The 24,172-nt window shown below is 37.3% G+C and overlaps 1 protein-coding gene across 1 annotated transcript in view; it reads right to left on the minus strand.

The window, feature by feature from the left end:
• Positions 1-24,172, minus strand: part of MYBPC3 (myosin binding protein C3) — a 62,179-nt gene that overhangs the window by 13,755 nt on the left and 24,252 nt on the right. Inside the window, exons 12-28 of the mRNA XM_050336446.1 lie at positions 23,832-23,998; positions 22,871-23,003; positions 22,635-22,637; positions 22,103-22,227; positions 21,396-21,501; positions 17,324-17,490; positions 16,776-16,941; positions 15,749-15,855; positions 15,407-15,436; positions 15,106-15,242; positions 13,505-13,582; positions 12,103-12,262; positions 9,936-10,040; positions 6,709-6,897; positions 4,525-4,659; positions 3,152-3,319; positions 1,790-1,878 (exon numbers count right to left, since the gene is read on the minus strand). Of these exons, the coding sequence (XP_050192403.1) occupies positions 1,790-1,878; positions 3,152-3,319; positions 4,525-4,659; positions 6,709-6,897; positions 9,936-10,040; positions 12,103-12,262; positions 13,505-13,582; positions 15,106-15,242; positions 15,407-15,436; positions 15,749-15,855; positions 16,776-16,941; positions 17,324-17,490; positions 21,396-21,501; positions 22,103-22,227; positions 22,635-22,637; positions 22,871-23,003; positions 23,832-23,998 (2,065 nt within the window). The remainder of the gene's footprint in view (positions 1-1,789; positions 1,879-3,151; positions 3,320-4,524; positions 4,660-6,708; positions 6,898-9,935; positions 10,041-12,102; positions 12,263-13,504; positions 13,583-15,105; positions 15,243-15,406; positions 15,437-15,748; positions 15,856-16,775; positions 16,942-17,323; positions 17,491-21,395; positions 21,502-22,102; positions 22,228-22,634; positions 22,638-22,870; positions 23,004-23,831; positions 23,999-24,172) is intronic.

The following is a 24,172-nucleotide window of genomic DNA, read 5'->3' on the forward strand; positions in this document are numbered from 1 at the left end:
GCAGGGCAAAGAACTGGCAAATCTCTGGGAATATTACACTGAGGCTGCTCTAAGCAGAGGAGGTGGCTTAATGTGCTGGGAAGGTGGTGATATGGGGTGTAGTTTTTTAGCTCCAGACAGCAACTAAGCATCCCATTTGCTGACAGAGTCTTGTGGGAAGCAGATAAGGCCTTGACTCCGTGTATGCACTGTTCTCAGCAATAACTAAAACACCCCTAAATTATCAACGCTGTTTCCAGCACAAGTTCAAAACACAGCCCCATACTAGCTACTATGAAGAAAATTAACTCTACCTGGGCCAAAACTAGCACAAAGAGACCATAAAACACAAATCTCTCAAACGCTGAACTTTATCAGTTCCTCTGCTTATGGTAGAGCTTGACAAATTTATGCATTTTTTCTTTAAGTTGGACATCAAAGCAGTGAAAACATCTGTTTATTTAATTTAGGGATTTCTTAAGAATTATATTACTCAGAAGCAGCAGATGTACAAATATTGAATTTTGCATTTGGCTAGACCCCAATAAGAGGGCCATTTTAGCAATTTTTGAGATAATCGTGAAAAAAAAAAGCTTGTGATTACACTCAAATAACGCAAGTATGTAATTCAAGACAGTTACTCCATGTATGGATTTGCAATTGTGTACTGATTAGATAAATCTTTGTGAAAAAGCAACTTTTCATGTAACCCAGTAACCACAGGGCAAAAAGACATTTACATTTAAGTTTACATACATTTTATTCTGATAGATTTTTTTTTTTTCATGTTGGTACTGCTCAAACAAAAGAATATAGGTGATGTGTGCATATATGCCTCCCTCGCTGAAAAAACCTTTTGTGTATCTCCAGTGTCTTTTATATGAGAATTTCAAAGCTCTTCAACTAAACTATTATATTTTCATAAATGTCAGCCCTGGACAGTAGAGAAATTTTAGTGTCTTGAAATTTTAAATGAGGACTTGATTAAATGATATATTATCGAGGATATCTCTGTCAGAGCCAGAATCTGTAACACACAATTTCTTTTGCTATGTTTCACTTAGAAAACCTTTTCTTCACACACACCAATTCTTCCACTGTATTGATTATTAGAATCTTACATTTGAAAAAATGCTTGTGATGCTTTTTGAATAGTCAGATAGTTGCCAAGACAGGGTAAATTGGTTAGGTCAGTCTCTGTGTACATTTTAGCAATTTTGTGCATGCCACAGTGACGTGTAGTTACATACATGCATCCTTAATAATCCTCATCATGCTGTATTTTTTACACCTTCAGCTGATGTAAAGTAATGTCCAAACTGTTTTTTGTATACACACACACAGACTGCTTAGGGCCAACTGTGATCTTCTGTTTATGTGCAAACTCTAATTTTTGTAGTCAGCCTTTCAGAAATTAACATACACACTTTTGGCAAAGAAGCTGCCTAGTAGCTACATGTACCTTGGTCCCAGAAGAGCAGTTAGTTGAATTCATACCTTTTTGGCTACTTCTCTCTAAGATGCATCCTGTGCTCAATAAGCAAGAATAGGCTTGCACTTACTTACACTATTTACTTTTTCTTCTTCCCCAAAAGGAGGGATTAAGGAAGAAACTCTGACTGTAAAAAAATTATGACTGAAAAAAGAGTGATTCCCTCTCCTTCCCCAAATGTTTGAGAGGGTTTCCTGAATCATCAGCTGTACTGATGTAATACTGCTTAAGCAATGAAGCAATGGGAACTTGCATAAGGGAAACTACTTTAGCTAAGTAATGATAAATAACTATGACAAAATAGAAACTGATACATACCTGAAAAGGGATCACAATGTTGATTGTCTCACCCACTTTCTTCACCAGAGTCTGTCTGAGATGACGTGGCAGCCAGAATTTGGGACGTTCTGCAGTTAAGCATTAATATATTAAATACAAAGCTTTTTATAATTTCCAAACATTACTTATAGCACAAATTAGGCAAAACGCTGAAGAGACTTGGATAACTGTATGCATAAGAAAATTGGGGAAACACTGTTTATACTTTTAGCCAGTAGCTCCTTCTCTAAGTAGTTTCAACTGTATTTGTCTGGGTAAAAATTTAGTATCAAGTCTCAGTTGTATATCTACAATTGAGCATGTTTCAGTGACAGCTGGATTTGTGAAACTGCATCACATCCGAAATGCCAAATTTAGGTGACTCCTATTGGATGTGAACCTTCTATGGGGACTTTGTTTCTCTCGAGAACTTTTTCAGTTCAGTAGAAAGGATGGGACAAAAGATATATTGGAGTAAAAGAGTGATTATAAGTTATGATTTATCTATTGCTATATTGATACTGCAGCTCCTTGTAAATTGCCTTTTGGAGATATGTAAAGCAGAGCAACTGATTGATTTCCCTTATCTTCCTACAGTCACTCAGTTACAGTTCTTTCTTAATTATAGTGGAGTCTTATTGTAGCTTACTTTTTTCACTAAGAAAAGAAGTACCTTACTGCATGTTTTTTCATCTAGCCTCTGCTTTCCTCTACCTCATTGGAAAGCTTTCTACGTTCTCCATGTGATACTTATTCTTTTCCCTGTCATTTACAGGAAGAGTTTCTTAAGATACAGTTGGAGTGTCTGTTGTCATGACCATTTGGTATTGAGATGCATTACAACTTCGTTTCATTTACACTGGCTCATTTTACTGTTAGTGAGACTCTGGCAGACACTTTGTGCAAGCCAAGCTTGAGGAATCCACTATTAGCAGCTCTTGATGTCTTTTGGACTCCAGTCAAATGAATTATAATCTACTGCTGTTGGGTGATACACAGGGTGTTAATTAATAATCTAGGACAATGAAGTAAATAGATCTCTTGCATTTTGCAAGTAATTTTGCAGTAATATAACAGCTTTTCGAGCAGAGAGCTAAATATTAAAAAATATGTTTCTTAAATGCTGACGGTGCCACTGCAAGAGGTGAAATGTGCGTATTTTGAAAGTAAGAAGAAGGATTTTATTTTAAAAGCTATGCTTTAGAAAAATAAGACCCATGCATTATAGTGATGTTCTCAGAGTCAGAAGATATTGGGCACCTCATCAAAGTGAAAGAACTGTTTGCATGTTATTCTTAGATGAAGGCAGAATTTTGACCAGAGGAAATAAATGAATAAGATTTATTCAGTATAGGTACTCACGCAGGATCTCTTGAACAGTAACGGGCTCTTTTATTATTGCTGCTCCACTCTCACCAGCCAAGTTTACGGCCTTTATACGGAAATAAAGTTTGTCCCCTGTGACCAGGTCTTTAATCAGTGCAGATGTGCGCTCAGTTAGGCCAGAAAGTGCAGGAATCCATTCTGTAGCTGCAAGTACAGTATTTGCATATTGTAATAATACATTATTTTTCCAAACTGATGCCTTGTTTGCAATTGAAAGTAAATTTGTGTTAGGGTAAAATGAGTTTAAATTGCAACACCACGCTTCAAAGAGAATGAAATAAGTTGGAAAAAGAACTCTGGATTGAATAGATGGGTTTACACAGGGAGTTAAGGAATTTCTACACTTTGTTATTCAAAATGGCTAAGGGAATCATCTTTCTGTAGTTCCTTTGGCATTGTGTTTTATAGAGCATAGAGCTGTGTCACTTCTTGGCATTTATTTTCATTACAAAGGAGGAGGGAGAATTTTGGAAGTAGTTTTAGCAAGAAAGTGAAGCATTAAATTAATTTTTTTCTTGAAATAAATGTATTTCCTGTGGTTGTCCAAACAGATTAATAAGAGCCACATATACTGTAAACAATACTAGAGTACATAGCTGTTAGAATTTATTATTTAGTCTCAATTGTCACCATTGAACACAATTCTTAGCGCTTCCTTAGTTGATCTAATGCACAGAAATGTGACTGAAAAATCGTTCTTCTATGACAATGACATAGAGATTCTGGTAATTCCATAATGATGTTTCATTAAAGACTATAAATTATTTCTGGATAAACTATACCCTGTAAACCCCCTAGTTTAGATAATTTGGCAATCAAACCTAGTGTCAGGGAAATTTTCATTTTTAAAGTGACTATAAATTTGTTGTTTGACTTTTATGACATAAATGTTGTGTTGTAGCATCACAGTACATAGAGTGTTGTAGAAATGATGCTGTTACACTCTTTATTATCAGCACAAGTATTAAATGAGGTAAGGTAACAGTTACTCTAAAGTTTGACTGATGTTATAACCGTTGTTATTATATTGGTTTTAAGGAATATGCAATTCATGAATGATACAAAAGTGTAGTAGTGACTATAGAATAACAAGATATTTTTGTATTACTTATCTCTATTAAAGTTTATGATGATTGTGAAGATGACATTATGGTTGATGTGACTTTCCTGATCTTACAGTCACATTGTAGTAACTATGGTGATGGCTGGCAAGGATATTAGACAGATTTGAGCTCAAACTTAATAATACTGGACATGGTTAGGTTACTGGTATATTGCAGTGAAATTTATTGTGATTGCAGTACTTTTAAAACATTCAGTTGCTACTGCCTAATACCCATCTTACTTACATCCATCTTTGCAGTATTCCACAATATAACCATCTAATCCTCCGGCTCCAATCCGCTCAGGAGGCCTCCACTTCAAGGAAACAGTGCTGTCAGAAACATCTTCCACTGTAAAGTGGGTTGGTTCGCTTGGAGGAGCTGTAAGGAAATATATAGAAGTAGATTCTAAGAAATAACAATATAACTATGAGAATACCAAGGCTATACAAGGAGTGATTAACAGCTGATTTATTTACCACTGTCTGTTTTAATGAAATAAACCTAGCTGAAGCTCAGTTGTAAACTGTAATTCCTAATATTTCATTTAATAGAAGCACAGCATAGGATTCCTATAATAGCAAGGGGAAAAGAGGTTAAGATAGTAGTTCCTATTAACAGGTGCTCCCTTATGAGAAAAACCACAGAAAAAAGACTTGCAGAAGGGAGTTAAATTGTCATCAGAAGCCTGCAGAAAAGTTTAGAAATAAAAATACATACAATTTGTATTCTGTACTTACACCCGGACTGTAATTGGACAAAATTCACACAGTCAGAGGACCAAATTCATCACTGGCTAAATTTGACTTTACTTGTTTTCCTTAACAGTGGAGAAAATTACCAAAAGTTACAATTACATGTTTACAGAAACACTAGTTCTGATTTATGCATTTGCAACAGATACATACTTGAGGAAAATATTTTGAAGAATTTTAATTTGATTTAGATACAGCTTTTTCATATGTCTTCAGAATGGGTGTATTGTGGCTGTTTATAAACCCATAGCTCAGAAAAAACACTAGCTAAATTCAGTCATCTTCAGCATGACTATTGTCTACTAATTGAAAAAACAATCAAGAAAAGCCCTAACTTGAAAATTCAAAGTAGTGCTACTGTGAAATAAATGATTCCAAAAAGCAAACAGAAGGATAATTTTTTCAAAATAACATTTAGATTTCAGGACCATGAAACTTAGTATACATGGCATAAGAGCAATTGTGTTAAAGAAAGGTATATTTGGCATAAACTAAACATCTTCTGAATATGCATAATAGGTTTTACAAAGTAAGTTATATACAGGTTTATAAATTTTGAAACTGATTGAAATTGATCTTAGTTCCCAAAGTTATTGTAAAAAAAAAAAAAAAAAAAGAAACAAACCAACACCAAGAAACCAATCCAACCAAACCAACACCAAAAACTAAAAATACCCAGTTTCATTTCTGTAACTGTGTCAAAAATTCTCATATTCACATGGTAGCAAGGACAGCACACAGGAGGCAAATGCAGTTGGGAGCATACACAACCACACAGTACACGATCGAAACCCCAAACCTCTTCTCTGAAGCAGTAAGTGTGAACTTTATCCTTAATCAAGTAAAACTCTGCCTATCCCATGAAAACTTTGGACCTTTTTTTTCAGTAGCTCCACTTGATGGTTCTTGTTTGACCTCTTTTGTTGCAGACCAGCTGTTGTGTGTCTGAAATCCAGAATTACGAGACCCTTCTTGCAGTTCAGCCTTTCCTTCTGACTCCTTCACTGCATCATCTGCTTTTACATTATCTCCTTCAGCAGGCTGTCCCCCTTCACTGATATTGGTAGATTTAGCAACTCTAGTCATTTTAATCTCCCGCTATTTGTATTTTTGTGGGTCTTCTCCCTAAAGGTCTTAGCAGGCAGGCTTCCTGAGGACTCCTTTAGTTTGCTCCTTGCTCAGGGACTGCAGGAGACACCGCACTGCTGCGTTGGGAAGAATTATTTATAGAAAATCATTCCTCAAATATTTTCTTAATCAGCTATCCTTTTAGCTGTGGAGAGGGCTGGGATTAAGGGAGTACTGGGTGGGATACTGTGATATTTGCATCCATAAGGGAACGAGAGAAGCTGAGAGGGACAGGGAAATTTCTGTCAATTAGTTCTCCTCCTTTCCAGATCCAGCTTGACTGTCACACTTCTAATTATAACAACTAAAAATTCATCAGCAATTTCATGAAACTGGAACCTCTGTGCTCTTCAGGAAGAGGAATGAGAGATAGAGAAGAGGAAGATTACAAAGGAAAAGGTTGATTAAATATAGAACATAGAGGTGGTTGATAGCCTCTTTCCTAACACATTCTTTTTAACTACAAGAGCAGTTGAAGAGAAGAAAGAGGTGAAAATTATCCTATCTTGGTTTTGTCCTAGAAATAACCTGGAGTTGCAAAACTCACCAATTGGCATGAAGGGTTTTGAGGCAGGGCTGGGCCGGGACATGCCAATAGAATTCACAGCATAAATCCGCATCTCATAAACTACTCCTTCAATCATTCGCTTGGCTTCATAGGTTAGCTCTTTTAAAAGGTCAAAGTTCAGTCTCATCCATCGATAGCTCTTCTTCTTCTTTCTTTCTAAAATATAGCCTGGAAAAGATAGCTGTTATGATGTAAAAGAACTGCAAATTATTATCTCACATGCAGGAAAAAAGAAAATCCTTTTAAGTGAATGGGAAATTGCCTGGAAAATTATAAGATGAAGCATAGAGTTAAAAAATGAATTTTTTTCTTGTCTTCTGCTGCAATTCACTGATCTTGACTAACAGCACGAATCCCTAAAATTAGAAAAACAGTTTGACAATTCCTTTTGTTTTCTTTTAATGTTTTATCCAACAACTAATGCTAGATCTTCGTGTTCATTGCTAGATGGTGGAATGGCAGACTGTAGAGTGCTTCCCAGACTGTGCAGGTCCCAGCTTGCTTCAGCCCTACAGTGGAGTAAGACATGGCCTCTCACCATTTTTCTTACTCTTAGTACATCTCCCTCACACACTCGACATCCACAGCCTTTCCCACACTACCATGCTGTTTTTCAGAATGACTAAAGCTGGATTATGAGTTTAAAAGATAAACTTCTCATTTCCCAAAGCTGACAATGGAATCTGTGATTCCTGATGCTTAATATGGAGGATGGTTGTATATCACATTGGAAACATGCATATAAGATATTTTCCAGTTGACCTGCTACAAAGGACTGATCAACTGTTTCTTTCCATCCAACTGTATTAAATTTCTGCTGCTTCTCTCTGTTGCAGATAGTGTGACTGGATGTGACCCATGTAGGTTTCTTTTAAACAAACTTTGCCTTGAAAGCTCTTCATCTTTTAATGACAGAATGAGTAATTAGGGCACACTCTGAATAGTCATTTACACGTGCCATGTATTTCCATATATTGTATATGTCTGTTTCTACCCCTAGGCTGCAGAGATCTATAGAGATGTCTGTAACTGCAGTCAGCTACTACAGTATAAGTCTAAAGCAAGGACTTACGAATTGAGCTGTGTAGGGGAGTGATTCAATCCCTGCTGCTCACCAAGGTCACGGCTGTCAACCTTACAAAAGTCCCTTTGGTATACCTGGGAAGTATGATTCACACTTAGGGTGTCTAAAGGGAGCTGGCACATTTGCTGACAATGCTGTACACACAGACACCGTTCATCAGCGGCCTTTCCTGTCTATGTTGAAGTGCAAGAAGAGCAAGGGAGCCTACATAATGTTTTGGGAAATGAGTGGTGGAAGTACCTTTAAGCTGACAGGTTTTATTATCACTTCTAATGCATAAAGTTACTCTTGGCATGCTTGTTTTCAGTAGCTTTTAAACAGAGTTAAAAGTTGTAAGCAAAGAGCTTATGATTCCTTTGATATGTTCCTGGTTTTTTCTCTCTTCACCAGGGTCTGTGAGACTGAGAGAAGTTTCATAAACTTAGTCTCTGTTTTTCTACCATTTTAGGTAAGCAGTTTCCTGTCAGAATGGAGACATTTCTTCACTGTGGCATACCAGAGCTGCACTTAAAAAAAAAAAGGCAAAAAGGAGGAAAAATGACAATACTGGTAGTATTGGTGACATTTGGTAACACAGATTATTTCCCCAAATGCACAGAATGTGTGAGAGATAAAGATACTGTTTTAGTAATATGAAAATCACACAAAACCCCATGAAAGGTGAAGATAGGGTATGAATTTCTTTTTTATATCTGTTCTGCCTACAATGCCATCTGTATCAATATGAAGACAGATAAGAATGCATAGGCCTTTTTCTCCCCCTGCCTTTTTAAAGTGCTTTCAAAGCTATGTTTGAATGGATAGTGCTGCATATTGGCTTTTCCTCTCCACCCACTGCCCTGGCCCCAACGCTGCTGCAGGAGTTTTATTGTAGCTCTATTAGTAGTGGAGTCCTGTACTGACTGAAGAAAACCCCTCAGATAGTGCAAAGGGTCATTAGTGGAACATTAACAAAATAATTCATTTGACAGTGGAAACAAAACGAAGGACTTTGTAAAATACTGCTCTGAAAACTCTACAAAACAAAATTATGGACTTTGCAGAGTCAGTGAGGTGGGGGTTGGCTGCTGTAACGGGACAGCTGTTGGCATGTGTCTTTGCACATAATAGTTTACATTGCTAACTTCTTGCTTGCTTCTGGCCAGAACAGATGCAACCACAAAGGATTGGAGTGGCCCAGCAGTACCTTGTTTATTCCTGCACAGATAAATTCTGTTGAATTAAATTAGACTGATCTTGTGGAAATTAATGAAGTACAAATGTCCAAAAGCAAATGCAAACTCCTCTCTTCCAGATAATATGCAAGGGATTAAAAGAATTTTAGAGCATTTCTAGACCTGACATCTCCATGGAAGTTCATATAGCTTTCAGTGTATTTTTTTTTAAGAAACTAAGACATCTTTATTAAACAAATTCCTAGATATGGACTGCAGAGGAATTTTTTCCTCTAAAATTTTTCAAGACCCTGCATTATTTATTTTTCTTCTGAAAATCACAGAGTGTTATCTGAAACCCACCATGCTCTGAGCAGAACTTAAATAGTGTCAGTGATATTCTTGACTGTGCCTGCTCATTTCGTGCATCACATGATAACTTTGCAATCTAGTTTTAGTACAGATTTTAAAGTCCTTAAAATGACTGAAAAGTGTTTAATGACCCATTGTCTTGTATGAAATAGAATTTTGAAGTAGTTTTCCACTAAAAAGCATGTATTGCGTGAGTTGAGATTGCAGATGTCTGGAGTTGATGACCGAGGCGGACAGAGATCTGTTTGATATTTGATAGGTAAGTACAAAGGCCTGCATACTGACCTAAAATTTCAGTCTTGAATGAGAATGTTTAGCTTTAACTATTTTTAATATCACCTTCTTGTGCTGTGGTAACTTATTCGCTGAAATACTTCTCTGATTCAAACAGCGCTGGTAGGGGGCACTGTCTCCTCAAAATTGAAGAGCCAGAACCCAGACTGCTTTGAAGGTTTGACATATCAGAGTAGTTAGTATCTGAGGATCAGCCTTCCTAGAGTGAGTAAACATAGAGAATCTTTCTGTGCCACTTTAAAGGAGCAGCAAAAAAATTATAGGCAAAGCTGCAGGGGACTTTATATTTTAGGACTTCTTACCAAGTACTGGTTGCCCACCATCATATTTAGGGGGTTGCCACTGCACAGTACAGTAATCTTCTCCAATGTTGCTGATTGTGGGAGCTTCTGGAGGGTCAGGAACATCTGAAGGAAGTATGAGAATGAATGAGAGTTGTTATTTTTTCAATTTCTTTATAAAAGTTAAATTAAATATTTTTCTTTAACACTTATTTTTTCCTGTATGGCATTGATCCAGTCACTAGTGGTTTCTTCCAGGAGTCAGAGTTGGGCCCAGTCCTGTTTAATATCTTTATTGATGATCTGAATGAGGGGATTGAATCTATCATTAGCAAATTCACAGACAGCACCAAGTTAGGAGGGGTGTTGATCTGCTGGAGGGTAGGAAGGCCCTGCAGAGAGACCAGGACAGGCTGGATTTGTGGGCTGAGACTGACAGCAGTATGAGGTTCATTAAGACCAAGAGCTGGCTCCTACACTTTGGCCACCAGAACCCCATATGACATTATAGGCTTAGGGGAAGAGTGGTTGGAAGTGGACAAGTGGAAAAGAACCTGTAGATGCTGATTGACAGCAGCTGAACATGAGCCAGCAGTGTGACCAGGTGGCCAAGAAGGCCAATGGCATCCTGGCTTGTATCAGGAGTAGTGTGGCCAACAGGACCAGGGAAGTGATTCTTCCCCTGTACTCGGCACTGGTGAGGCTGCATCTTGAATCCTGTGTCCACTTCTGGGCCCCTCAACTCAGGAAGGATATTGAGGTGCTGGAGTGGGTTCAGAGAAAGGCAATGAAGCTGGTGAAGGATCTGGAGCCCAGGTCCTGTGAGGAGCAGCTGAGGGAACTGCGGGTGTTCAGCCTGGAGAAAAGGAGGCTCAGGGGAGACCTCATCACTCTCTACAACTACCTCAAAGGAGGCTGCAGCCAGGTGGGGGTCGGCCTCTTCTCCCAGGCAACTAGCGACAGGACAAGAGGACATAGGCTGCTCCAAGGGAGGTTTAGGTTGGACATTCAGAAGAAATTCTTCACAGAAAGGGTGATTAGATTTTGGAGTGGGCTGCCCAGGGAGGTGGTGTAGTTACCCTCCCTGGAGGTGTTTAAGGAAAGAATGGACATGGCACTTAGTGCCATGGTCTAGTTGACAAGGTGGTGTTGGGTCATAGATTGGACTTGATGATTGTAGGTTGGACTCGAGGTCTTTTCCAGTCTAACTGATTCTGTGATTCTGAGTTTCAGCAGTGTCAGATAGCAACAGTAGGTACAACTGAGAATGTATCAACTTAGTCTAAAGCGAATCCTGCTCTTTGGTGCTTCTGTGTTAGGCTGGTTTCCTTTAAATACCATTGATTATCCAGCTCTCTTTTTCTTCCCAGATATAATAAACTTTTTGCAAAAATATAAGGCAATGAGGTAATTCTGCTCTGTAAGATGAGGCTTGCTCCAGGGTTTCTTATTTTCTCTAGAATAAATGTTATACAATACAATGCCTGCATGTCTCATATATTTTGTCACTTTGGAGATATTCATAGTAAATATACTGACTTAGTATTAATATAATAAGGAAGGAGACAGCATTCACCAAGCAATTCTAAATTTTAATACTGTAGGTGCAAGTAATTTTGTCATTTCTAATTTGCTTATAACCCAGCCTTTTGTTATGTGCGCCAGGGTATCAGCAAATTAAATATTATGAACAATTTTTAGAAATTACTGACTCAAAATCATATTCCTCCCAGCTCTTCTGTGACTCATTGAAGAGTCTGTCAATCGGTTTATCTTCTGTCAGATACATAATGTTTCCTTATTCCATTAACCATTTACTGCTTATAGAATGAAGTAATCTTTGCTTAAAAACATAAATCACAAGAAAATGGCTGGAAGTTTTTCTTATCTCAGACAAGCATGAAGCATGTACTTCAGAACAGAATGTCATCCATAAAATGATAGGATCACCTGAAACAGGAAATACATGGATTACTACTGGGAGTTGCTCTCTTAACTTTTCACACAGAAGGCAAATAGCTCTGAAAAAATATTTCTGTCAAATTTATGATTGATAGTGTTCCTCTCTTTATGATCCTGTGCAGGTTTGCTAAACCTAAGGTCAGAACTTAGCTCAGTTTTAGAGAAGGATGAGTTTCAGTGAACTCAAGATGCTTTCATGCTCTGATTGCTTCTTTCCTTCACTTACCAATAACTTTGACTGTGATATCAGCCTTATCTTCTCCCACTGGATTCTTAAGTATAACTCTGTATACTCCCTCATCCTCCTTTTCTGCTCCTTCAATGATGAAGACACAATGGTCTTCATGTAGCTCCACTCGAACTCTGCCTTCAGATTCAAACAGAAGCTGTGGGCAGTGAAAGCAACAGATAAAATAATTTTAAATAGTTCCTGGGAGAGCCTGATGACTCTGTATGTAAGCTGGTGAAAATCTACAAATTATTGAATATTATAATAATTATTGACAATCTATAATATTTTTTAAGTTCTATTTGCATGCAGAGGAGAGAAAATATAGACTGCTTGGCTCCCATAAATAACATTTGGTAAAATTGTTTCTGAAAGTCTACAGGTTTTTAAGATTCACACAAACCCAGTTACATTTCAAAGAGGTTATTAAGTACTTCCACACATTCCTACTTGGGATAGTTGCTAGCATCACTGTAAAGAGTTTCATGGATAACAATTGTGTACTGCGTAAATTAAAGAAAGTTTTCAAATAAAAATTCAAATGGTTGAGTAAACATTCCTGATCAACAGTGTCTACATTTGGCACCAGATAACATGGGTTTGAACAATTTCTCTCTAAAAAAATTATCATGATTCTTGTAACTGTTAATGGTGTCAGTGTGATTTCTGCCCCTCAATAATTGCACATGGGGAAACTTTTTTCTCCATGCTGAAGTCTAAACATAATGATCACAACTTTGTTGTACATATGTAACACGCTCCTTTCTTCTTTATGTACCCGTGTATTTTTAGTCTTAGAACAGGAAACATTAGAAAGAATATGTGTCCAAAAAATGACTAGTACAGCAGAATCCTAATCCTGAGAATGGTTTATTGCTGTACAATAAATGTAAAATATTTTTGACTCTATCAAAAGAGACGTTATTTAGGACAAAAATGAAAGTTGATGGAAAGTGAGTCCTCTATCACTGCATTGTCGTCCACTCTCTTGACACTGTCATCTTTCCACGTGTCCTGTAAGCTTTCGTCCTAGTTATTTTTCCTCTAGCTATTATTGAAGCTTACAGGTTAGTGGGGAGAAAAAAAGATAAAACCTCACAAATATATTTAAAAGAGTTTTTAAATAACTGCTTTGATTCCTTGTAACCCAGCCATCATGTGATGATGACTAGAAAGATTTCCTTAATCAGCATCTTACTCTAAAATTTCTCACCAAATCTCATGTGTCCAGTCAAGTGTTTAATAGTTACCATTGTAAGGCAGGATGTTTGGCCTGATATGCTCTTTGATTCACCAGTTTTAATATCTACTGACCTTAATTTTATTTGCCTTTGAATATGACCTTTTATCTGGAAAACTAAACACATTAGTGCATCTGCATAAATAATAAGGAACTTACCTTATTATCAGTATTTAAATCACTGCCATTTTCTGAGGGAGTCACGGAATCATCATTGATTCGAACTAGGTCACTTTTCTAGATAAGCAAAGAAACCACAGAAAGTCAGCTAAGTCTGAGCAGAGTGGTAAAGCTGTTTCTGCAGACAGAGAAGAGTCCATAGGTTTGTTAGAGGGGTTGAATCTGGAGGTGTGAGAAAAGCGAAGAGAAAAGGGAAGCAGCAAGCAGACCTGGGAAGGAAATCTACCAATACAAAAGTAAAAAGCAGAAATGGAGAAAGTTGTATCAGAAGGCAGTGAATCCAGGAAAGTATAAGTCAGCAAACCCAAATTTACAGCTTCACAAAGAAAGATGCAAGACACTCCTGCAGCAGAGTTGTAAATGGTTGTGAATCTGTCTGTGTCCTCTGGTACTAGTTATTCATCTTGGGTAACTACAAAAATAAGGATTGCTCCTCTCTGTAAAATTGGGATAGTAAATTGATGTAAATGTTTTAACAATCAGAAATACAGTCAGGTCTGTAACACACATCAAAGAACATCTTCTGAAACTGTGCTACTGTCTGTTTAGAATTTCATTAGTAAGTTTTTGCTACACAGCCTTCAATCAAGAGTGGCTGCTTTTACTCCTGTATTGAGACCTCACACCTTAGAAATTACACTCAATAGGGGTTGTCTGATACCCAATCATCATTTCATCAGAGAAACTTCTGTATAGAAGAGTCAGTTCCCTGTCTTTTTTTGTTTGTTTCCATACCAATTCTGCATTGCAGAAAAAAAGTCCTAAATGTTATTAAATATGCTAACCTGAACAAAAAACGTAGAACAATCACAAAGAAACAAGATTGGGAAAATTAACATAATTGTCAATATTATTTCTGTATGTATGCCTATGGAAGCATAATGATGCTATAGTATATTATATAAAGTATTTCTGGTTTGTGCTTGTTATAGCTCAAGAGCCCACAGATGGTGAGGAGCAGGGATATTCTGAGATAGACAGAAAGGAAGCTCAGTTAACATTTTGAGTCTAGCTTCTAAATTCTTTCTCTGATGTTTTGTAGCTGCTTTGATAAGATAAATAACAAGTGTCCTCTCTTTTCATTATACCAAAATCAGTTTTATGCCAGTAGTCTGCTAAGATGACATTCTCTTCACAGACTGTAGGATTCTTGAGAAAGATTAAAAAAAGAAGCTGCCATCTCCAGAACATAGCTATTCCATCAGGTGAAGGTGATGGGAGTGACTCATCATTTATTTACTTTTCCCTGAGGTAAGAAGAGAATAAATGTATATGGTATCCTACTGTCTGCATGGTACATATGTCTAGTCATATATAATCAGCCCCTTCTTTTGGACTAAAAAAAAAGGAACAGTTCAGAAAAAGAACAGTTCAGGATGAATCACAAAACCAGCTAAATCTCAAAAAGCTGCAGTGCAGATATTTAAATTTTTTTTTTGAGGTTTAAAAACCATAAAATTAGAAGGAAGAGGAAAATACTTGTAAATAAGATTTGTAAATCACAGTAAGATTTTAGAAAGAAAAATAAATTTCCTGTTGTGATTTCTTTGCCTCAGACATTGTGTCAGGTTACACATTACCTTGTTTACTTTCTGCCAGATGACAGTGGGTGTTGGATCTCCTGATACGGGAACATCCAGTCTCAGTTTGTTCCCAGCCACTACAACAATAGTGTCAGGGGATTGGCCCAGACAGTCAAGGTGGATTTTGGGGGGTTCTATGGCAAAGGCAGAGAAAATAAGTTTTAAATATAGTTTGAGTATTCTGTATGAAATATTAAAGCCCAGAATATTAATATATTAAAATAATAATACAAAATACTGCTTATTTTGTTACTGAAAATATTCTTACTTGCATATAAATAATGACTGCTGTTCTTACCTTCTCTTGGTACAAAATCTATCTTGACCTCTGGGGGAAAGAAAAAGAGGGGAGAAGAAATAGATCAGAAAACAGAATTTACATAGCATCTGCACCCAGAAAGTAATTTTAAAACCGATTAAAACCTCATAAGGCATATTCATCAGCAGATTTGTGCAATAAACTGGAAAACAGGCCCTGTAAAACAATGTGATAATGATAACACTAAATAACAAGGAAAAGCTATGTGCCTATATTGAGGTATCAGGAAAGAGACTTGTGTACTCTTTCCTGGTATAATAATAATTATTGTCCTCATTTTATGCCTCCAGAATTCCCATTACATATTGTAAGATAACTTACCCAAAAACTGAAGCTTGGCAGAAAGATTGTAAGCAAATCCTTGAGGAATAAAGGAATAATCAGCTTCGTCCTCCGGTGTCACGTCCTCAATAGTTAGTTTATGGATTCTGAAACATGAACAAATGTATTCCACTCCCTTACCTTACCTCTCCAGGAGAAACAGGGCTATGTCAAGAGACAAGGTTTTTCACAGACATTATTCTTTCTTCTTCCCTTGCCCTGACATCAAGTTGACAACCACTAGGGTTGTAGACTGCTCTGCTTTCAGTATTAAAGTAAATCCGTATCAGCATGTTCTATATTAATGGATTTTTCTTTCCAAGGTAGATGCATAGATGAGTCTGACGAAAGGAAGCAGTTTCCCTGCTTTAGTCCAGTCCTTTACTCTTACAAGGGCAGTGGTCGCACTGCTGACTGGTTTCATTTGATCAGATCATGACAACAATAAACTCTGAATAAACAAACTAAAAAGTGATGCTCCATCCCTATATTATTTTAACTTCAAAATAGAATACAGAAAAGAGTACCAAGGAAGATTTCACCTAGCATTTAATGCTTGTGTATCTTCTGAATCTTCTTGGTCTCCATTTCCAGTAGTAGTTAAACTGGTAGGAAACTTGAGCACAGAATTCCACAACTGTATATGCTAATAACAACACTAGTTTTTCTGTAGGTCTTACACACATGCACTATCTTAATCTGCCTACTAAACACTACTACTAGTTTTAAAATTAATAACAATGTGTTTTCTAGATTTTTGAATACCAAAAAACATGAAAACCTAATGCAAATTAAGATTTACTTCTGCCACTGATGCCATACATGTAAAACACACCAACTCAGAAAGGCTACAGCACACATGCCAAAGCAAGTCTGTCAGTAAATGTTGGTTGCACATGAAACTTTTTTCCTTTTAGCTGGAGCCAGGATAAAGTCTCATTTTATATTCCTATCCCCTGAGATAATAGCTCCTCTGGATTGCAGTGCAATAGCTAAGCCTGTACCTCATTTCCGAAATGAGACTAACCTGCCAATATGGGAGATCTTTATCCTTTCATCTGGGACCACCTCCTTTCCATTTTTCAACCAGATTCCTTTCACGTTTTCATCAGAAACTTCACACTTGAAGACTGCCTGGTCACGTGCCTTCACTGTCAGGTCCGCAATGCTCTGATAAACTTCCAGCTTTTTCTCTGATATTGTGAGAAGGATCGATACACACATCAAAAATCAGAATAGCTCTGTAAGTAGATAGTGTGGATTTACTAAGAAGAAAAGGCAAGGGCTGTGCAAGCTGTTTGTGGAAGGGGGAAATATGAAGGGAAATACACAGCATGCAAGGCTTTAACAGGACAGATAGCTTAGCACCTGGTATTATCAGAGTATCTGTTACATCCGGCACGCAGGTCTGAGTTTTCCTTGAGGCCTTTATCATCAAACCCTGTGCCCTTATTACATCTTCTTTTTCCCTGGCAGGAGGATTATGCTGTCTCTATGCACTGTCCTGGAGAAGGTTACCTTTTGCCCATTTTAGATTTTCAGCTTCTCTGGTTCTGTGATATTCCCTGTGCCTACCTTGCACAATTAGTTCAGCGACTGATACCCCACCATTGGTCTTCACAGTGTAGTGTCCACTATCCTCCTTGGTTGACTCATTTATAATTAGATACTGTTTTTTCCCATCTTTCTTGAATCGGTATTTGAATGTTTCTTCGCGTGTCAGTTCAATTCCATCTTTTTCCCTGCAATGCCAAATAGTGCAGAGTCATTTTTTCTATGATTTAAAGAGGAGAATAAGAGTCAGCTCAATGTTACTAGAGGCTGGAAGACACAAGGTAAAACCAATCATTGTAGCATTTCAAGTTGGTAATAAAAGAGTATATTGCACAAATGTTAGTGGAACCAGAATGACTCTAGCTTGACCATAAGTTTTCACTAGGTATTTGACTTCTGGTTCAAGAGAGTTCACCATAAGGTATTATTTGATTGTTACTATTTATATCCTATATATAAACATAAAAGTATGGTAAATGCTTTAGAAGATACAGGGATGAAGACACATTTCACCAGCAGGGAATTTACTATCTTAAAATTTGCCATAAGGTAAATGGGACTTGATGGGGAAATGATCTGAAAGGCTTAATTTTCTTGATGTGAATTTTAATTTTTATAAATTCATGGTTTGTGGGCATCAGTAAAAGTAGAAAATTTTAAGATGGATTTAAATGAATGTGTATTTTGAATTTTGTTGTTCTTTCCATTCAAAGATACCACGGTATATTTAAGACTTTACTATATTAAGCTTCAACATCCAGCCCAGGAGGAAATTTAATTATTGTAATTTCCAATCGTCATGAAGGGAAATGCACAGTGAGTATTCATGCTGTTTAGTCAAGGTCATACAAAAATACATAAGGTGTTTTAAGGATTTCCTGTTCCTAATGCTAGATAACATAAACAGGCTACAAGAAAATAAGTTGTAGTTTCTTCAGCTTACTCATTTCATAGAATTTTATATTTTTCATTATTATCTGAATATATTTCTATGATGTTGCTTGAATATTGCTGCAGTTTGTAAATGAAAAAGGTTTTCTCTTCAATAGTTAGTCACATGCAAAAATAACTAGAAAAGATATGTGCTTTTAATAAAGTAAGAATGTTCCTTCTATCTTGTGTCATTTCCCTTATTTTTTACCAGTGACTATTCAGCCAAAAAATGAGCTTACAGTAGAGGAAATTGAAATGCTACTTAGGCACTTATCAAAGTACTATAGCTCTAATTTCTAGGTAGATGTATGCAAGAAAACCTTCTACATTTGTTAGTCTACTAAATTAAATCACATGATCGAAACTTTAAGGAGGCACAAGAATTCTACAACTTGTGACTTAGATGTACCCGCTGCAACTGCATTTCAAAATACCTGCAGGTTACTCCCTCCTAACTGTTCATTATAAACAGCTTATTGGAACTTATAGTTGCTTTAGTAAAAGATTGGTCTCCCTTCAAGGTCGCAGAACAGCACTAGTGAGGGAGGAAACAACCACCTGAAATGCAGGATCATCTTTATTCCTCTTCAGAGAAGAGTCTGAGGCCACATTTGACACGCTCTCCTAAGGCTCATATTGTAATTCATGCAGAATACTTCTGGAACAAGTGCCACAATGCGATGTATAAACCTTTGCTGAACTGCTGAGAATGGATTGTGATCTCAAAATTCAACATGCTGCCGTGGCAAAACCAGGCACATGCACTGTGGCTAGTGTTCCAGAGCTGAACTTTTAAATTTATGTTTTGGTGGTCTATTTTGATATGTGGCTCATGAAAGACATCTGAACATTCTATTCAGCGTTTAGTAAGAAAGAATTCTATTGAAATCTTCTTTAAATAATGAAAATAGACTATTTGTAATGATTAGTGTCTTCAGTCCCTGGGAAGGGAGTAGTGTATTTACGTTCTGTTTGTTTTACTGATGACCAGGACACTGCTGATGCTGTATATGAGTGGAGTGTTTGCAGAGGGGTGTACTGGCCAATAGAGGAGTGATAAAACTGTAAAATCTCAGAAAAGAACTCCCAGATATCACTTGGTTTAAAATAAATACACTGCTGCAGTAAAAAGTGGAAAATCTCTTTAAGGCAATATTACAGGCCTTCCTTTGGCAACTGGAGCATCGAAGCATCATAGAAGTGCTGGTTTAAAGATCACCATAGGCCATCTGGTCCAGCCTCACATTTGAAGCAGAATGAGTGCAATAATATGTAGATCAGGCATGGTTTAATCTATCCAAGTCCTAAATATCTGCAAGATCAGATATCTGTTCTCAACTTTTAACTCAATGCCTCTTTGTCTGGAAATGCTTTCCTATTTCCTCTTTGGATTCTAAGGATTAATTGGTTAATGTCTTCTGAGGTATCACTGATGTAAGCACTATGTGATAATTGGGACACATAGATTTACTGTTACAAATATACACTAAGGTTTGTAGCTGAGAAGATGATACGATGATATATATCCAGCATTCAGAGATAGAAAAATTAGGTCAAAACTATCTATTTTATGACATCTTTTTCTTCAAATATTACATAATTTCCAAGACCATCTGAAGTTTAGAAAAAACTGTTCCATAGTACCCCTTAAAAGATGTAATAATGTCAAACCTTTCTGGGTGATCAAGAGAGCATTCTTTCCTGATTACTATGAAGAGATTCACATAAGGAATTCTCCAAGCCCTAGTCTGATGGCCATGCCTACCCCTTATTTCTGTCTTGTGCCAGTCACATAATTGCCTTTGTTCATGTGCTTGTGATTTCATATTCCAGGTTTAAAGGGTGCAAGAGCTCTAACAGGTGCTCTGAGTTAGTGCCTGTTACTTGGCTTAAGCTGTTGAGCGTTTCCGTAAGGAGCCATAAAACTGGAACTCTTATCTCCACACTGTGTATCTCGTTTTCCCTGGGTGCTTTTCTCCACTGTATAAGATACTCCCTTTTGTTGCCAAAAAGCATTGACTGAGTCTCACATAACAAAACCAGTAAAATACAGTGTAAATATCTAACTTCTCAGCTTTCCGTTGCTATGATTTGATGAGTTTTTCTGACCACTTGCTGTATTTCAGGCTGAGACAGCTGCTGTTTTGCCCATGTCACACCAAATGCCTATCCCACAGATACCAGCTCTGCAAGATGTATGGGAGTTGTTCAAAGGCACAGGATCAAAGTGTGGCAGCTGCACTGTGCTCCGAGAAGAACCGATCTGGCTGTCCCCATCTCTTGTGACCAGGCATCTGCAAGCAGTTCCTGAACAATAGCATGTGGGTGCCTGTGCGTGAGGCTTTAACAGTGTAATGCATACGCTATACTAGCTCTTGGGATCTATTTAAATTCTCAGTTCCTTCCTTTTGGAGAGCAGATCACTAGTTGGCACTTTCCAGGAATGTAATGGGCATTGTGGGAACGCTTGATAACCGTGTGCCTGAAGCTGTTAACAAGCACAAGAGAATTTCATCTGGTAGAGAAATGAAGTGAGAACAGTGTGTGTAAGACATGGCATGTGAGCACTGCTTGCCATGCCTGCCCAAGCAGCATGAATCGTCCAGCTTCTGCTCAGTTGGAATGCCCAAGAAAATGCACTCCGTGGTCTAAATGCTTGTCATCTTAATCCGTTTCGCTGCATATGCTTAATGACTGGCTTTGCAGGATTGCCACAACAGATATGTTCCCTCTCTGTCTCAAGAGACGCTTACTTTTTACCTAAGAAAAAATACTTAGAAAACCCAAACATCTCACTGCAGTGGAGAAGACCAGAAGATTCCATAAAGTACAGCAAACTCATCACAACACAGATCTGCCTAGTCTGGGCAATAGTTAGACATTATTGAAGTGTAAAAACTGAACAGCAAATCATAGAGACACTATAAAATATCTATACTTATTTGGTTTTTTATGTCATATTTTTACCTCTCAGTTCCTTCTCAATGTTTCACATATAAGAGGAGGACCAATCTTGTCCTCTTTTCCTTAAAATAATTATGTAGGATGCCTTCTCCCTTTTTATTCCACAGCTCTTGTCCACAAACACTGATCTTGGAATGTCCCATGGAGGGATATGGTTTCATGTTGTTTTGGTTTTTCGTTTCTTCTACTCTCTTACCATTTCACAGTAGCTCCTTCCTCAGACACCTCACACTCAAACTCCACTCTCTCTCCAACCATCACCATCTGGTCCTCCAGTGGGTGAGTGATCAAGATCGGAGGTTCTGGAAATAAAGACAATTTCATTAAAACAGTGTTCTGAAGGGCTGGAGACCAGAGGTAGATTTCATCACTCTGAACTCCACAGGAAGAGCCCCTGGCCAAATACATGGTGGTGCTCTCTGTGTTGGAACTTAAAAATTTACTATGCCAGATCACATTATCAGAATTTTCAAATGACCTTCTGGTTTCTGCTTCGTGAGACAGAATAAAAACATAGGATTAATCAGTTTTTGTATATATTCTGAAATGATAAACTGGAGGTATTAGTTTTCTGTACTATTTGATCTCCTTGTAGAACATGAGGTGCATGCGTATCTTGAGCAGAATCAGATTTTTGAAGTAAGTTTCTAGCACTATTTGTTAAGAAGATGTAAATCACTTTCCAAATGAGAATTAGTGGTAATTGTCACTGTGCTGTTACCGGGAAAATTTTCCTTCATTTAACTGTGAGAAAAAATCTACTTCAATAGCTCTCAGAATTTATTTTGTTTTAATGTTTGAGAATTTCCTTTCCTACAAGATTAATCTGAGAGTAGAGAAGGTGACAGTAATTCAATGCTAAATGTTAGGGGAGATCTCTTTCCTTTTGCTTCCATTGCTCACCTTTCACAAATAGTTCTGTGAAACTCTTCTCATCCCCTACCACACATTCATATGCTGCATCATCAGCCAGAGAGCAATGGTTAATGGTCAGTATTCTCTTATTCCCAACAGCCTCAAAAATATATCTGAAAGAGAATATAAATGTAATTATCAGAAAAAAACCCTCTTGGACTCAGTCAATGTCTTGTCCTTCCTGGCAAAGAAAAAGATTTCCTACTCTTTTTCTGACATCAGTGGCGAGGTGCATTAGGACTTGAGCCCTTATATCCCTGTTCTGGTGCAGTGGACAGCAGTGTTTGAAAAACTAGCACAGGAAATCGTGGGAATACAAGTGTGAGAGATACAAAGTCCTTTGAAAGGTGCTGAATGGTCTCCTGAGACCTAGCCTGACTGCCATTAAGAATAGCTTCAGCAAAAATAATTGGAATTTGGTTTTACAAACAAGTTACACTGAAGTATATCCCATATCACGTGAAAGTACTTTTGAACCCTGGATATACATGGAAAATTAGAATATAATCCCAGTACTTACTTGCTAAGTATGTAGATGCAAGCATCCAGTTCCATGTGCAGAAAAACAGAGCAGAGGGAAGAAAAAGAAAAAATCATGAGAACAGCAAACTGACCCTGAGCCATAGCACTATGTATATTCTTTCTCAGCTCCTATTTCTCCCTATTTTATTCCTTTCTTTCTAAGAAAAACTAGTTTTTCCACTTTGTCCAAATTGTAGCTCATTCCTTTTTGGATTTCTCACATTTCAAATTTACCTGCCGCTCACTTGGATTTCCTGTCCATTCTTCAGCCATTTCACATCAGCATCTGGATTGGCAACTTCCACCATTAATTTAATCTTTTGCCCTTTGTCTACTTGGTAAGCTGGATCCAGTTTCTTGAGGAATGCTATGATGAAGAATGATTAAAAAAAGTATCTTAATAATTTTTATACTTAATTTTTTCCCATCCTGTGTCACAAAATAAAACTTTATTCCTTCTCCTGTTGTTTACCATCATCTTAAACCTTCCCCACTTTCTGCATCAGTGTTTGAATTTTTACCATTTCTGTCTATTAATCATCCTGTACTGTTTTCTGGTTTTTTTCCTTAACACAGGATGAAGAGCATGTGTTATAAACTAAAACAAGCAAAGTAGAATATTCTAAATGAGATGTGGATATGTACTTCGACACATCCTAAATAGAGTTGCAACGTCTGCCTGTGTAGGAAAATGATACTTGATCTCAGTACTGATGAATGGCAGTTCACCTTCTCTGTTTCAGACTTTTAAAACTAATTAATTACAAAAAGCCAATTAATATTTCACAGGACTAGAAAAGGATCAAGAATTCTGGATGTATCATACCAACGGAAATTAAATTATTTGTATTTGTTACTGATACCTGACATACTGACCAGTTTTGGGGAGTGGAGGCAAATAGTTGATGTTGTTGTTTTATGTTCAGGGAAATATAAGGGGCCAAGCTGAAGAAACTGGTGTAATGATCCCATTCAGTATATCCAGAGTTTCAGAGCAAGGTATCTCAGAACTCTGGGCTTAGCTTCAATCTTTGGTAATCAGCATTTCATATAAAGACTCTGTAACAATTGGAACAGGAAACTCCTATTTCTCATGCTCTTGTATCTGGCTGCTGTCCAGCTGGTCTTAACATTTGGAAAACTCCCAAAAAGGAAGACATGAACTCTATATTTAGAATAAATACATCTCACCAACCTGTGCTTTTTTTCTCTTCCTTCTTTATTCGTTTGAGGCGCTTCAGCATCCCACGCAAATCTGTGATACCATACTGAAAAGCAATTTTCTCATATTCAGTAGGAGGAGCTTTCCTCAGGATGTCCCAGACATCAACGTCAGACTGTGATTCAGATTTTGCTTCACCTCTGCAGAAAAGGATTAGCATCTCTGAGTGCCACTATTAAGAGTATTTAAAAACAGCTGTAGGCTTGGCAGCTACATATTGGCTTGATGAAGCCATTTCTTCTTCTTCTTCTCAAAAAAAAAAAAAAAAAATCAACAATCTAACTTTTTACTATATTATTACCTAAAATAATGAA

Source organism: Myiozetetes cayanensis, unplaced genomic scaffold (genome assembly GCF_022539395.1).
Source record: "Myiozetetes cayanensis isolate MyiCay16 unplaced genomic scaffold, myiCay2020 scf6-25, whole genome shotgun sequence".
NCBI classification, from domain to species: Eukaryota; Metazoa; Chordata; class Aves; order Passeriformes; family Tyrannidae; genus Myiozetetes; species Myiozetetes cayanensis.